At 37.5% G+C, this 17,141-nt stretch overlaps 1 protein-coding gene across 1 annotated transcript in view; it reads right to left on the bottom strand.

Moving 5' to 3' along the window:
• Window positions 1–3,601: 3,601 nt before the first annotated feature.
• Window positions 3,602–17,141, bottom strand: part of LOC129775878 (cyclin-dependent kinase 5 activator 1) — a 130,574-nt gene continuing 117,034 nt past the window's right edge. The window contains exon 4 of the mRNA XM_055781051.1: window positions 3,602–12,044. Within this exon, the coding sequence (XP_055637026.1) occupies window positions 11,891–12,044 (154 nt within the window). The 3' untranslated portion in view covers window positions 3,602–11,890. The remainder of the gene's footprint in view (window positions 12,045–17,141) is intronic.

Here is a 17,141-nt window from a genome sequence, read left to right as displayed (position 1 = left end):
GGTGGGGAAGACGCGAGCCCGGAAGCTGTACACCGAAATTCTGACGAAGCCGCATTGCCTGGTAATGGACGACGAAACCTACGTCAAAGCGGACTTTCGTCAGCTGCCGGGCCTGTTGTTCTTCTCCGCAGAGGACAAATTCAGCGTTCCGGAGGAGATTCGCAAGCAGAAACTATCCAAGTTTGCCAAAAAGTACATGGTGTGGCAAGCGATCTGCTCTTGCGGAAAGTGGAGCGCCCCCTTCGTGATGACCGGCACGGTAAATGGGCAGGTTTACCTTAAGGAGTGCCTACAGAAGCGCTTACTACCACTATTGAAGCAGCAAGAGGGCCCGACCTTCTTCTGGCCGGATCTCGCTTCGTGCCACTATTCAAAGCACGTGTTGGAGTGGTACGAAGCCAACGGGGTCACCTTCGTGCCAAAGGAAATGAACCCGCCCAACGCGCCGGAGCTTCGCCCAATAGGGAAATATTGGGCGATTATGAAGCAGGCCCTCCAGAAGAACCCAAAAGTTGTCAAATCGGAGGCGGACTTCAAGAGAAAATGGATTTCTGTTAAAAAAAAACTACAACCTGACGTTGTACAGAACCTTATGGACGGGGTAAAGAGGAAGGTGTGAGCATACGGGCTTGGGCTCGAAGTATGAATAAAAAGAAAATGCCAAAAGTTGTTTAATAGTTTTTATTTTACTGTCTAAAATTTTCAAAAGGATCGGAAAAGCTTTACTTCACGAGAATGATTGCGGCCATCGCGACTGTCTTTGTCCAGTTTACATACACACGGTCATTATTACATGTTTGTTCCTTCTTGAAGAATAACAGGTGACAGTAATTAAGCATACATATGACATGATTCAAGTATGGAGACGATCTGGCGTAGTGGTAACATCCGTACCTCTCACGCTAAAGGACACGAGTTCAATTCTCACTCCCGACATTCTTACATATGAAAAAAAAGTGACGAATCATCTAAATATGTTGAAAGTGATTATAAAACTATAAAGATTAAAGTATGAAATGATTAGTTGTAACACTGTGAATTATTTTGATCGGAAAATGGTTGAAAGCACTCCTAAAAATTCATCGTGTTGTAGAAAATCGCACAAAGTTGTATTTACAAAAAATCCTAATTAAAGATCAAATGTGCAATTATTTGTGCCGAATTACAGGCCTGTTCAATTAGCAAAATGTCCTATTGGAGGCGAATCACTGTACTTCCAAGAGATTAACACGTTGAGCCCCGTGTCGGTCCCTAGGGACTGATGTTGAGCTATTTGTTAGAAAAATGTGAATCGCTGAAACTGACAGTTACCAAATAAGAAAAGAAAAAGAACATGGTTTGTTTTTGGATGTTTTACGATAAGTGACTACTTTCTAGTCGAATTTATGACTCATTTTCATACCAGTGTCGGGTCCGGGGACCGATGTGTCTTATTCCTTCAACAATACTCGAGACAATAATCGTTCAATTGAACCAGCGGCCAGTGTTGCCACATTGAAATCTATATTTTTCCAACGTTGGACATCGTCCCGTAGATGGGCAGTATCTAGCCCGAAACCGGTCGACTAAAAAAGGTAAATTTAACGTCCTTTTTATGTTTGTATGAACTATAAGTGTTGTGTCCTGTCGCGTCCCGCGTGTAGTGTATGTACAGCAGTTCTTACGTTAGCACAATATCAAAAAATGAGTATTCTGCTTATCCATATTTTTAGGCTCGTAATCACTTGTATAGCTTTCCAGTAGTTCTATGAAAAAGACTTTTTTCCAATTTTCAGGCCTATACAAAAGTTTACTGTGCAATTCTTTCTCACAGAGGTCTAATTTTATTTAAAAAAAAGTGTAATATCTAGTTTTAAAATGTATTTTTAGGGAAAACCGACGGAAAGAGTTCATTTTATTTAGTTTCACGCTATGAAAATCCATTTATTGCTCACTTTCCTCGTGGTGTTCATACAGGTCTTGCAGAATTTAGCATTGATGTCGTTTGACAACAATACTGAGGCACTTGCCCCTCGGATTTTAACAAATAATTTCGATTTGATAGTTGCGTTCACAGTTTCTGTAGCGAGACGGTGACAGATGAGATTTCCATCACTCCTATATTTGACACATTTGACAGTAGCAAAATTAGTTTAGTCCAGTACTGTTCGAATTGTCTGATTGAGTTTAGCAATCATGTTGCGTGTGCACCCGTGGCCGAGTGGTTAGCGTCTCTCATTATCATGCCGGGTGTTCGGGTTCGATTCCCGTTCTGGTCGGAGGGATTTTTCGTCAAAGAAATTTCCTTCGACTTGCACTGTGGTCACGCGTATTCTAGAGCTTGCCCCTCGGAATACATTCAAGGCGTGTTATTTGGCTGAAGAAATCTCAACTTAGTATTACTAAATGACGCTAGTTAATGCATACGTTGAGACGGCAAAAGTTCCACAGGGAACGTGAACGCCATTCAAGAAGAAGAATCATGTTGCGTAAAATGATCAAATATTTGAAAATTATTATTATTATAAAATCTGTATAAAATCTTCATGAATATCCAATGATCTGTAATATGTCTATACAGATTCTTGGTCAAAAAACATGCTGAAAATCTGTATCGTTACAGAAAAATCTGTGTATGTGGCAACACTGTCAGTGTTATATATGGATCAAGGCGCCTAGAAGTATATCCTAAGGTGGGCCCACTGGGCTAAAACCACTCTTCAGCCATCTTGGAAGTCTACTGTGTTTTGTTTGTATACAAAACACAATACGCTAGTGCCGAAGCCCGCTCGTGATCAGTCTGTCTCTTTTACGCTACAGGCAAATAATTCCCCTTCTGCTTTCTTCCGTACTGTTTTCATACTTATACCGCTCCCCTAACCAACTTAGTGACGAAACGGCCTCACCTTAGGATATACTTCTAGGCGCCTTGATATGCATAATGAGAATCTCTTATTTTTCTCATTCTCACATTCTGATCTTCAGTCAGTACAGGACGTGTATTTTTCATTCACTCTTGTTTCATGTTGCCTTCGTCTTGTTTGCGAAGTAGTGCTCTCTATCTCTTTCGTTTACTGAGGGCCCAAATTTATACATGCACGCTCATTATTAATTTCGCCAAAGATTCGAAACACATGTAGCACTAGGAACGAATTGATTTTATTTATACAACTTAAACGCACTCGTTATTTTTTAATTGAATTTGATTCTTTTGAATTTTCTCTATCTTATCTCCCACAATACATATTATTGTAATTTAAATAGCATGTTTTCAAAACAATTTTTAAGCAAGTCAAACAAGTTTCCGGGTTAACAATTACCAACCATATAACTGTTGAACGTTTTGTCTTTCGAATGAAGTGATTATCATACCACTCCGTTCAGCCGAAGGAGAGGTATTAATGTTCAAAACATTGCACTCCAAGCTCTCTTTTTGAAACTTTGAACTTACACCCCAGTACAGAAATGATAGACGTAGTCCTACATCAAAAATTATCTTGATCAACTGACGACCGGTAATTGAGAGTCCTATCACAGGAAGGGTCAGATCACTATTTCTGGCTCGAAGCACCAACACAGATGAGTAAGGTTTTTCTGCAATGCATTAAGAATAAAAAGAATATTTTGTGTTTTCAGATTTATTTTCTACTTAAAAAATTATAATTTGTTTTAATCAGTAGTATTATATTATCGCAATATTTTTGTTTTAATGTCTCCACTTCTTCTCAAGTGTTTCGTCAAATTGGGTTCAAAGGTTAGTTGCAATTATTTATTTTCGTCGGTTACTATTTGTGTTTCATTTAATGTTTTTTTTCCCAGCTGACAACTCGACTGTATTTTAAAGTTTTTGGTTTTTCATTCACTCCAGCAGGTTGCTGGCTGCTCAGAATTTCTTCTAATCGGTACGATTTTGTCAAGGGTTCTCGTGGTTGGTTGAATTCACTTAAGGTTGGAGTTGTCTTTTGGCAATCAATTGTTCTAGGTTGTATAATAAATGTTCTTTGACCTAATCTCATCAGATCAGATTCGTTCGTGGTGATAGTAGATGTGTGTAGTTTGTCTCTTTTTCAAATAACAAATTCCGATTTCCACTCGCTACTCGCTCTCCCAAATGTAGCGTTCATATTTTGGTTTGTTCATCCAACTGTTTTTCGGTTCTACTTTATATCTCATTGGTCTTTAGTTGATTCGAACAACACTTTGCCATCAGTAAAGTTTACTTGTATCATCTTAATCTTACCCATTGTGTTCTACTTGTATTGAAACTCGCTGTGTTCATCGCATCGCAGTTATGCTTTAGTTCGACTGCTTCACCTTTGCTTCCATCAGTGACAACGTCTTCGTTCCAATTTGTTAATAACTTTAATTATGTGTAATTCTGTTACTTTGGTTTATAATCAACATTCAACAGTATTCTTTTTGGTATATTTTTTGTGTTTTTTTTGTGTTCATATTTTGTATGAGTATTATTTGCTAGTAATAATCTGCTTCTATTTGTTTGTTCTCTTCGACAAATTTCACGGATTATTACCACGGATTTGTTCGAGTATTTTCTGTCCGTTCTTTCTTAATTTCGCTATCTTGTCCACTATTCCCTAGGGGAAGTCTGCTCTGTCAGTGGGGGAGAAAATTTACACTAACCACACTACTACTAATTCACTGCTACATTTTCTGCTTAATAAACTTTCAATTCTGTTGATGGTTAATCATCGCAGGAATACACGCGATTTTTCCACCCCTTACGAGGATTTTTCGGTTTTCTTTTCTAGATTTTTTAGTAGTAATTTGATTCTATCGTTTTTACCAAAAAGAGCTGCCACGTAATGTCATATATTCTCCGATGACATTTTTTGTGGCAATACTCACCTATATCAGCAACGTTATGAAGTGTTCACGGACTTCAGTGTCAAAGTCTATCAAGCGTTGCATCAAGCCGATTCTTGATAGGGCGATGAATACATAGTAATGACCTCTGACAAATCATCTATCGAAGTATGAGGTGACAGTGAGAGTGACGTGTCGGTAGCACTGACGTTCCGTTGAGTGCGAATCGACCTCAAGACGTCACAATTCTCAGATTGTGAATCACGTTTTGGAAGTTGTGAAGAGTAGTACTTTCGGGCGTTCAGAAACGAATCATTACCAGAAAACCGATAGGGAAATTGAACGATCTACACTTTAAATTTAACTTTTTCTCCAAACTCTATTACTACGACTTATTGCACAATCGACCATACTATTCTTAATTTTCGCTTCTTCAGCTTCTCTGGCCTAGTAAACGTTTTCGCATTGCACATATTCGGCCATTAGATTGAACGATTTTTTCTGTTCGGAAAAACAATTTTTACACACTAGTTGATCACCGATTTTCGGTTCTTTACATCTCTCTCTCTCTCTCTCTCTCTCTCTCTCTCTCTCTGTTTAAAGTTTCCGCCAATCAGGATAGGAAACAAAATCTGCAGCGAGCATAGTACGGATTCGACTCGATCATATGAGTTTATATTTACAGGGTTGCAAATCTGTTGACACCATTCGTATCATTACTCTTTCGTTGCAGTTTAAAACTAGTCAAAATTGTGAGCATGTTTGCATGTTCTTAAAATTTTTTTAACTAAACCTTGGATGGAATTATAAGTTTGCTATTCTAGGTTTTTATTCTTGTGTTTGGTGTGAGGGTCGTTATTATTTTTTTTATCAATTTTTGAAATCTTTACTTCTTACGTATTTGAATTTCTGGAGGTATTTCGAAACGAGAGACGTAATTGATTATGGGAATTAAATCAGATAACGATCGATAACAATACTTCGACATTCTGCTCAGATACTATTTTGAATTGAATTGTGGGTTTTCGATTTCATAAATTATGAATAAAAGACTTGTCCAATTGTTTCTAGGAATTCATAATAGGGTGCGTTTCAAGTTTATAATGCAACTTGCGTAAATAGTTCATACGAAAATATGTTCATATGTTCATGTGTTTTATTGTTTTTGTTATTTAGTCGAAAGTTAAAAGACGATTGTTTTCAATAAAATCCCGTGTTAGATAAAAGAATGTGTCATCATACGGAAATGCTGCAAAATTTTATTTTTCTTCTGTACAGCGCTCCCAGTCGGTTGTGGAATCTTCGATATCAGTTTATTTACAAAGTATTTCTGATCCATGATTGGATACAAGGATCACAGGGATTTAAAAATGGCTAAAACCACAATTTTTACGGTGCTAAAATTTTTCAAGGATCATTTATCTGGTTCCAGGAAGGTTTAATAAAGAAGTCGAAGCGGTACGGTGGACCGGAAACTGCGTCAGAACGTTGTGAAGGCTTTCAAATCCACGACCTTCAGACGTGGTTGTGGCCAACAAACGCAGTACAGTTCGGAGTATACGCATTCGGGATGGTTTCTTCAAGTGTCTGGCTATCCAAAAACCAAACAGGACCGTAGAGCAAACCATTACGTCAAAAAGGCGGTATGAGTTGCTGAACAAATTCAATGAATGCATTCTTATGGACGATGAAAAATATGTTAAATTTGACTTCAAACAGCTTACGGGTCAGAAGTTTGATGAAGCCAGGGGTCACGGAGATGTTCTTAAGAGATATAAGTTTGTTCTAGGAAGACTCCGATTTTCATCATAACCAACAATACTGATAAATCTATACATCAACGAACGCCTAATCTCGTCATGTTTTAGCCGGTTTTGGCAAGTGTAGTGGCAGTAAGAATGCACGACAGTGGTATCGCAATAACGGATTAGACATAATTGAGAAAGTGATGAACCCCTAAAACTGTCCGAAAAACTACCTAATTGGAATGTATTGCAGTACTGTTAAAGTTAAACTGAAGAAAAGTGAACAACTGGTTCAAAATACTACTTCAATGGCCAGATACGGGAAAGATGTAGCCGATGAAGTCGACTAGGTCAACTTGGGCAGGAGTTGGTGGAACGCATTAAGCCCAAATTTGGTTTTTTCGAGAGGAATAAAAATTGCAAAACCCATATTCTATCCTTAAACGACAATAAATCCAAAACATTTGCTTCTAATAGTGCTGTATTCTAAATCACGTTCTGAGATATGTCCGTTCCGATGCGTACCGATTCTGAATTGTCAAAACTTCAGACCAAAATTTGATGAGGTATGAAGGATTCCGCTCCTGGTCGAAAAATTCCCCGTGGCACGAGGAAATGTCCCCGGAATATTAAAGTTCACGTTGAGGAAAAAAATGCTCAAAAGCCATCAATTTGGCACGGTATTTGCACCTGTGAAGTAAAAACTAATATTTTTCCTTCACAAACAAGACTATGGACTCGAAATTGGACGAAGAAGAATGCCTCAAAACGTGTTGGACTGATTTGGTAAGTTTCCATTACGACTAGGAAGTTGTTCAGAGGTATCGTGACAATGGGGTGGATTTAATTGACAAGAACCTAAATACACAACCAAGCATCGAGAAACCGAAATCGAGAATTTTCTGCAAAAGTGCAATAGAATATTTTTGTATTGATTGACTATTTTTTTTCACATGTCAAATAAGGGTTGGGTTGAATAGAGTCGCGCTTTCTGAAGTTGGAAGTTGGTTTATGTCAATGCAGTGCGCATTGTTACGACGTCAGTGAATCTACGTAGCATGTATATGGAATATAAACAGCGAAGATACGACCCGCTGCATCATCAACATCAGTGTAAATCATCACACCACTTAGGGGTTAAAATCAAAGATAAACAGTTCCTGAGAATCGGAATCAGCATCATTCAATGAAAATTCTCACAATCAAAAGTAACCCCTTTATCATTCTATATCAAAGGCAGGGCCGACATTTGTTAGTTCAGTCTGAAATTATCAAGTGAATAAAGAGAAGCATAGCTCCAAAGAAATGTTTTCTGTAGCAAATTGTTTTATAAGTTACACATTCCACATCCATGATGGCTCTGAAACTTGAGAGACGGGAAAGAAGAGTGGCCTGATCACGAACGCCACTTCACGGTGAAAGCGAAATGAAGTGAGTACAACCTTATTACCAGAGATGCCAGGTTTGACTCAGTTCCTGCTATTGTTCGAAATTATCGTCAAAAGAAGTACGGCTTTTGTCTCAGTGTCATCGTTCGTTTTTTTATTAGTGTCAAAAGTAAACCAGACTTTTGACTTTAGTAACCAATGGATAATTTTGTCTCGGTGTCATTCACTCGCTTTTTTTCACGGCCACTTTACAAATCGAAGGTTACATACCGTTTTGATAATTAGTTTTATGGACATGGTTTGAGTTACAACAAAAACTTCAAAGTTGAAATGAACAAATTGAGTTGTTCATGAAAATTGTTTGAGAAATGGAAGTAATTGATTCTGTTTTTTGGAATTCGATTCTGCGTACAGAACACTGCTCACGGTTCCGTTTCTGTGGGAAAATTGGAACAATATACACTCTATTGACGGTCAAATATCATTTTTAAACCCTTAAGATATAGTTCACAGCTGCGAAATATATTCTTTGTTTGTATTTATTGAAAAAAAAATCGAATTTTTATTCCCTTCAATATGATTGTGAAGACATTTGAAGACATTTTTTTCATATTATGTGAAGACATCTGAAAAAATCAGCTGGCATCCCTGCTTATTACGAACACTACGTGAGTGAGAAAATGTGGAAGAGTTCATCCGAAGTGTAAACTTGGCATTTTATTACTTCGTTCTCACCATGAAGTGATGTTCGTAATCGGGCCCGAGAAACTACATCAATTTCCATTATGAAAGCGAATCCAGCTAGAGGTGTGCAATCCAGCTCATCATGATGAACAGCTCAGATCAGCTCAGTTCATCTAAAAGAGCTGTTCTTTATGAACAGCTCTTCAGCTCAGTTGTCAGTAACGACGTCTGGTGGCGACTTTCAATTTGGGTCCCAAACTCGATAGTGTAATCTTTATCAGATTAGAAGACACGAAGCCAGTTTTTTGTTAAATGTTAAAATTTACATGAATTTTTTCACACCGTGTTATTAAATTACTTAAAACACGTATTCCTGAATCTTATTTAACCATTTGTCTATACATTTCCGACATTTTTACTGAGAATTTCATTATAATATAAAATTGTCTTCAAAAAGAATTTTCTTATGAGATATTTTCACCGCCTACAAACAAAGTGTTTTTCATTGAAATAGAATACTAATTTAATACACAGATGTTAATTTTCATTCATAATTTGAATTTTAAAAACGTGTTCATTCTGCCTGAAAGTCACTTATTATTTTTGGCGCCCCCTAAACTGGTAAACAAAGCCCAATTCCGTCAAAGCGAGTATAACTGTTGAAAAGACAAGGAACAAATGAAACTGAACTGATGTCATAACACGCAGAGCGAGAGACGGTCAGTTCATTTGAATCTTACAGCTCACACACTCTCTTCAATTCTACAGCTCTTTTCTCTCCTGCATCATCATCAAAGTGAGCTGAAGAGCTGTTTGATTTTTTTTGCGAGCTGTTCCGCGTCAACTCTCTTCAAAGAGTCGATTCTTCGGAACAGCTCTTGTGCGGATGGCACATCTCTAAATCCAGCATTACAATTCTTTCGGAAGATAATTCGATCATTGCTCCGAGGGGTTGCTTTGTGTGACTAGATGAATGCAACGGTCCAAAGAAGTGTCGACAGTTCATCGATATGGCAGCTGTGCAGGAAGTGTCTTACACATAGTCAACTACTGCACGAGGGCAAGCGGTACAGTAAACCTACAACACTCGGATTTAGGAAGCCACCAAACGAGCGTACTACGACGCAGAGCTGCAACATGTTTACGAATGCGACGAAGAAGATTTTGTTTCGCTACATGCCCGTTATCATACATCTCAAGGGAAAGCAAGTGACAACCTACGCTTTTCTCGACGAAGGATCGTCGGCAACTCTAATGGAGCAAAGCCTGTTGAAGGAACCTACTTAGTAAGGCGCTTCTTATCTGCTATTAAGCCATTGAAGTATTCGACAATACAACGTACAATTGTGGAAGAGATCGATCCCAGTTTCCTGCATCACATGCCGATGGATTCCTCGATCAGTTTTAAACGCTTCCGCAAAATATGAATATGATATGAGCCTTCGCATGCGGGCCAAGAAGGTAAAATACTATCTACCGAATGGACCAGTTGCAGGGATATCCGAATGAATCCAGCTGATCTCATGCTGTTATAAATATGAAACGCACCCCACCGAAGACCGGTTCAATGAATAGTTACTCGGTAGGTTAACATTGCAGCCACAATTACAAATGTTTAAATGCTTATAATTTTTCAACGCAACTTTTCAAAAATTTGAAAGCTAGCTTAAATTTCGTTCTTCATGCAAATGGCGTTAGTATAGTATATCTGATCAAATAATCGTATTGTACAGCCGAGAATTGTTGCTGAAAAATGTTACTTTGTTCACATTCTTTTTTTTTGCCTATTACGTAGCTCATTTTACACAATCCTGATATGTATCAATATATAACCTAACAAAAACGTGGCAAACTTATTTCTGAGATGTCACCAAAGTAAGGGACTCAACTAAACGATATGTAACGACGAACTTATTTCAAAACATTCATGATTTCAACCATTGCACAGCAGATCATTTTTTGTTGTTTTTTTGTTTCTTCGCGGAAGGAATGAATACTATTGATCATCAATTATCGCCATTTCTGGAATTTACCAGCTTGCATCTTACATCTCACACCACTGCAAACATTCTTTTCGTTTTTTGTTTCGCACTTCAATTAACCACTGAATTTAAATATTAACATACACTTACTCACTATACAAAATAGGTTTAGCTTGGAGTACCGTCCTCCATGAGGGCTATTTCTCCGGTATTCAGCGGAGATCAGAGATAGGGCTCACTATAAAAACATTATCGCTCGTTTCTGTCTACATCGACGAAGTTCGTTCTTGTCTTTTCTTGGATATTAATTTACAGAACTATATTCCGTCCCGGCGTTGGGCAGAGCCTTTATGAGATCTTCCAAAAACCGGGTCTACACGCTGAGTCCTATACGATGAAACTTTGCGATTTGATATCGCCAACATATTCTGAAATATTGAAATACCAACCCTATGGAACACTCTAAACTTTATCGAAATCGTTGAATATTGTGAAGATTCTGTAGACTTTTGAAAAATAACTCACACTTGACGTTGAATACAAAAACGGTTGATCGTTAAAGGAAATCGCTTCGCAGAAATGCTATTTTCTCCAAACTTCAAAGTCTATTTCTACTTGTTTTCGACAGCTGTTGATTTTAATGCACAGCGGAACATTGCTGTGCAATATTTGCTTTGAATGATAAATAGTGGATTTTTTACTATTTCTGCTAATCTACAATATCATGTTCCCGGGTCCATAATTAAATGAACACAACACCCACCTCTCTCAATATAGTTCTATTGTTTAAAAAGACCTTTCTTCTTTTTTGTATTTTTTCGCTCATGGTCTTCAGAGTACTCGCATACAATAAACGGGGCGATCGATCCGTTACATTAGTTTTCATATTGAGCCTTTAGTGTGAGATCGCGGAACACTTGTCGCAGAAAATTTACATTTTAACTACTGTGAACGACAACGATGAGGATCACCACGCAGCTACGCAACATTTCAATGAAATGTACGGCCCCTATGGTAGTGGTGCTCTTGGTGGTGCTGGTGTGTGTGTGTGTCTGTGTGTGGTTGTTGTTGTGTTGTGTGTATTAGATGATAGTTGTACGTAGGCGCATTAGGCTCGCTCGTTGCTTATTCCTTGCCCGTGCGGCAACCGACTGTTGGTGCTAGTAGTTGTTCAAACGACGCTAGTCAGCTCCTGGAGGGTTGTCTGGTGCTGGTACTTCTGCTGCTGGCCGGCAATCGACAGCCGGACGACAACTTCGCGGGGATGTCGGCTACTGCTGTTGCTGCGTCAAGCCGCACCGCAAGGCAGATTTCCGTTAGAGTTTGAACTGGCCGAGTTCATTCCGCAGGCCTTCAGCTCGGTGAAGATTTCGGTAAAGAAACCGGGCTCCGCGTTGATCCGCAGCATGTTGGACGACAGTCGGTTCACGATCAGCAGACATCTGGAAGTGTGGAGTCAGATTAGGTTACGTGGATGACAGTAATTACGGGTCATTGTTTAAGATAATATTGTATAATTTGACTATTGACTATCGAATTTAGGCCCACTATAGTTAAATATTATAATATAATGTTGAATATGACCAGTAGGAGCAGTTTGATATACCAGAATTCGCTTTGGTTGGGAAAACACTCTTTCACTTAAAAATGGGATTACTTTCGGCTCCATAAATTCATGAGGTTCAATAAACTCTGACTCCGTACAAAGTGTTCCTGTTTTGACCGACTGTTCTCGCAGAGCACGAAACTCGCTAGTTCAATATTGAGCGCTAACGTATCAGTTTTTTTTCTGTTGACTAACGAGTTTCTCTTCGTATTGTTAGTAAAAATTGTGCTTTTGGCATTAGAAATTTGTTCATTGTAATATGATGTGTAGAATAGTCCCTGATGAAGATGGAAGACTTTAGGTGACGGAGAGGAGCAGACTGTGGGAAATGTGATGAGTCGGTTTAAATTCTATGAAATTTGAAGAATTATGTTCGACACTATTATTTGAAACACCTTTTGGATTTCAGTTCGGAGGATTGAAAGTGTGGATGAAATAACACACAAATATATATATTTAGATTACAGTGTAAGGAAACGCAAAATTGTATGCGATTGATGAACGCAAGTTGTTGCGTGATATGCAAGAAAATAAAAAAATCAAGTTATTAAATCATACAGGTGCGAAAGAGAAAAAGAATCCGACAGGGCTTTGCAACAAAAAGAGAAAGAGAATTTTAATGCATTGCGTGATTGAGGTTGGTTTCTCTCGTCATTCAGTATACGATATTTGATGCGGTAACACGCGTTGTAAAGACGGAGAAATAAAAAAAAATAAAAATGGAGATTGGAAACAAACACGACACAGACCATTGAGGATAATATGTGGAACGCTTTTGAAAACGTTTATCTAGATTTTTCAACTATCATAATTCTCTGATAATCCTTGGTGATTGTTTCCTCAAACTAGGAGCAATTCCTTTTTTATGTAGGAAGAGCGAAGAAAAAATATCTCATGCAGGGGCTTGCCAAGTCACTCTCAAATCTCGAGTTTTCACTCAATAATGAACATGCTGCATTTCACGTTGCACTTTATTCACGCTGGTTCAATATATTGCCGCATTCTTTCACCGTTTAATATTCTTCATTCTCGTTTCCAATAGGGTAGGGCGGGGCTAGTTGGTCATTTTCGAATAAATTTGGTTATAACTTTGTAGTAAGAAGTTTTGCGTTAGAATGTTATGTACCACAATGAAGCTTACCTTTTACCCTTTCAATGAAAAATAACCAGAGAATCAATTATTTAACATTTTTCTTTTATTCAACGTCTTTATATTTCAGAATAAATTGACCAACTAACCCCACACACGGGGTAAATTGGTCAATAATAGGCATGTTATTTTTGAGCAAATAATAAGCGTTTTTCCATTAGAAGTTTCCTTCATTATAGATAAATTAATTAAATCAGAACAAAAACAGTTAATTTAATATCGTGTAACAAGTAAAAAAACAAATTAATGAAAATTTCAAATTATCATCGTTGAAAATTAGACAGACAATCTTTTCTAGCGATTTCATCTCTCTTCCACTTTGTGGCAAACCAGAGATTCCAGGTTTGAAGACATGTTTTCATTTTGAAGATGTTTGATTTTGTGAAGACATTTTGAAGACAATATGAAATATGTGAAGTCATTTCAGTATGACAGCGTACGTGGATTTTTAAAAGATATTATTTCCATGAAATTCTAACCATTGGCCGAAAATATCGTCAAAAAAGTAGGGCTTTAGTCTCGGCGAACGAAGTGGTTCGAATACATATTGTCTCTAGAAGACATTAGTTCATTTGCGCTTGAAAATTCGAATGATTGTGACATTGAAATTCTATTATTTTGGCCCTACTATACAATAAATTGACCTAGATCTTTCAAACGACCACTTCACAAATCGAAATTTTTCCGATTACATACCTTTTCTACCATTAGTTTCATGGATATGGTTTGAGTTACAACAAAAATTTCAAAGCTGAAATAAACAAATAGAGTTCCGTTTTTTGTGTGAAGAACTTTCCTCCGATATTATGGTGAAGACATTTTCTCGTACCATGGCAGACTTTTGAAAAAAATCACCTGGCATCCCTGCGACGCACAATCGCTTGCATTTGTTTTGATGACATTTGTACTGTTTGCCCCAAAGTATACAGAAATAGCTTCCAGGTATGCCATATTACTCAATGCATTATTGTGAGTTCTGATATTCAATGTTAGCGTTTATTATATTTAATGAAAGCAAAAAAATATAAATATGACAATTATATTGCAAGTGGTTTGTGTGGTGGTTGTCTCGTTTCAAATACACTGGGTTTAGCAGTAAAACATATGCTTTCTATATTTGTTTATAGTTTGCGTAATGAAACACGGCATACCTGAAAATTTTATATGCGTTGCTCTCAAACGAGCAATTTGTGTGACCAACTAGCCCCCCTATATATGAAAAAGAATGTTCTTGAAAATTCACTACCTTAAAAAGCTTAAAGCTAATACGAACAATAAACTTTTGTTTTACGTTTGAGCCGATTTTTTTTCATGGTTATTAACCAGTTTTAGAACACATTTTATAATGCGCAAACCGTGAATGATTTTTGGCGAAATCGGAACCATATCCGTATTTTTTAACCTACTTAATAAAAAGTTTTTCCAAAAAAAAAAAAAAAGTTTTTTTTGCTCATTTTTTTGTATCAGCAATTCGCTATTTTTCATCTATAGATCGCTAATTTTTTGGACGCTCAGATTCCAAGATATCGTCACTGACCAACTTACCCATATGACCAACTAGCCCCGCCCTACCCTAATCATTTTAAGAGCGAACAATTGAATAATTCGCTTATTCGAGGCGGAAGGTTATGCAGCAGACCAGCATGATTAATTATTTGCCGGCAGCTGTGGTGTAGTAGAGAGCGTGACTTATATCCTCTCAAATTTGACATGAATTTGGGAATAGTAATGCAAAATCTGCTGGATTTGGTTGAAATGTTAGACCTTTTCTCTATTAAACTGAAGTGTGGCTTTGAAAAAAAAATCTCTCATTCTTTTCATTTGGCTGTAATTCTGAAAATAGGTTTTTTTCTCATTAAAGTTGTAATGTGATCTTATTCCCTTCAATAAATATTATTTTTATTGTTCAATTTAGCTGAAATATAACTGAATATTTGAGTAAATTAAAGGTTGATTTGGACTTATGACTCGATTATGAATTCTGATCGTGAATCGATCAGAATTAGATCGAAGAAAAATGCGTGTAGTTTGTTTATATCTTTTTTATTTGAAAATTCTATTTTTCTTTTAGTAGTTCAATCAATATTATGCAAAGCGAAAAATATTTATTGAGGCTTTGGCTTTGACGCTCTGGCTTGTCCAAGTTTTTTTTGCATAATTTTCAAGATTCGTTTGGCGATGACCGGTCTTCAGAAAACATACGCTGGGCTGCGCTTGAGTTCAATTTTCATCAGCGCGCGTTCCTAACAAACACGTATTCTCTCTTGGTACGCAGTGTACCAAATTTATAAACAAGAGAATCTTTCTTTCTTTCTTTGTTTTTAAGAGGCTTTAAACTTTGAAGTTCATTCACCTCTTAAACAAGAGAATGCCGAATGAACACAGCGCCGAATTCAGATTCTGAACATCGCTTGTCACTTGTATAATGCGCGCATCATTTTAAACACACACACATCAAATTCTAGCGCACGTTCTGTCTTCGTGTGTTCTAAGCAAATTAATAAAACAACAGCGCGCCTCCATACCAACCGTACGCTTTGTGTGATGAAAAATAACTCAACAGAGAGAGCAAACCAGATTCAAGCGCGGTGTAAAACTGGTATAGAAATACGTCACAAACATGGTACAAAACTCAGTGCAAAAACGAGGCTGAAAACAAAACATTTGATTCGTGTTTCGGAGCGTGCTCAATCGCCAGAGTGTATGTGTATACAAGAAGTGAGAGCTCAACTGAGTACAAAAAACTTGGTACACATCAGCACCGCGTTGCATTCTGAAGACTGGATTTGGCGACTCTATCAAACAGTGGTCCGAAAATGTAGCTCACTTAGGACTCACATTAGACTGACAACAGACAAGAGAGAGAGACAGACAAGAGATCTTCAGTCTTATGTTAATAAAATAGATTTCAAAATACCTATCTTGTTTCTGTAGCCTGAAGCTTGAAGAATCAGTTGGCCGTCTACAAACAAGTTCTTTACCCCGTGATAAACTACGCGTTTCAGATCTGTAATGACCGTGTCCCAATTCACAGTTTTTGAATCCAGCTCTATCCTAAATATGCTCCCTGGACGATAACGGGCAAGGTTCATGAGAATGCCACCCTGAATACGCTAGAGGTGAAATTTACCCGTTTTAACCAGAAATCTTTGGGGAATCATCTCCCGTACATATAATTGTTTGAAATCTGTAAACACAGGATGTGTAAATGCTAGATTAGCCTATCAAAGACCAAGCTATACATTTTTTGTACAAAAGCCATTGGTATAATTTTAATTACTGGGGTTAAGAAACCCCAATTTTCAAGAGTGTTTCCTTCCATTTTCCGGGAAATCAAGAAAAATCGAAAAATCGTAAAACAAAAAGGAATCTATGAAATATCTACGATATAACCGCAGGGTTGACGTGGGACTACATTTGCCTTAGTTAGCATTCGTTCGTACTATTAACATTATTGATTGAATAAAACAATTTTGGAATTAAATTGAATTCAATATTTTTACTTTTAAAGTAACGAGTTTGAGTAGAAATTATGAGCCGAAGCGTTGTATTCGTACCCGCTTTTGTAGTCCGTATTAGGCACATTCCGGAGTGCATAAAAAACATGCGGGTACAGAAGTACCTCCGGCTTGCATGAATCAACAACTACAATTCCTACTTTTTATACTGTAGAGCAGAGATTCTATTGATCCCAAAGAGTCGATATCAGTTTCCCAGTGGTCGACAAGATATTCTATAAGTTGTGTTACGTGAATCAACTCTTAATAAGAATAACTAATATTT

Source organism: Toxorhynchites rutilus, chromosome 3, assembly GCF_029784135.1.
Source record: "Toxorhynchites rutilus septentrionalis strain SRP chromosome 3, ASM2978413v1, whole genome shotgun sequence".
In the NCBI taxonomy this organism is placed as follows: domain Eukaryota; kingdom Metazoa; phylum Arthropoda; class Insecta; order Diptera; family Culicidae; genus Toxorhynchites; species Toxorhynchites rutilus.
Note: the sequence above shows the minus strand (reverse complement) of the source record. Positions and strands in the feature narration are given on the sequence as shown.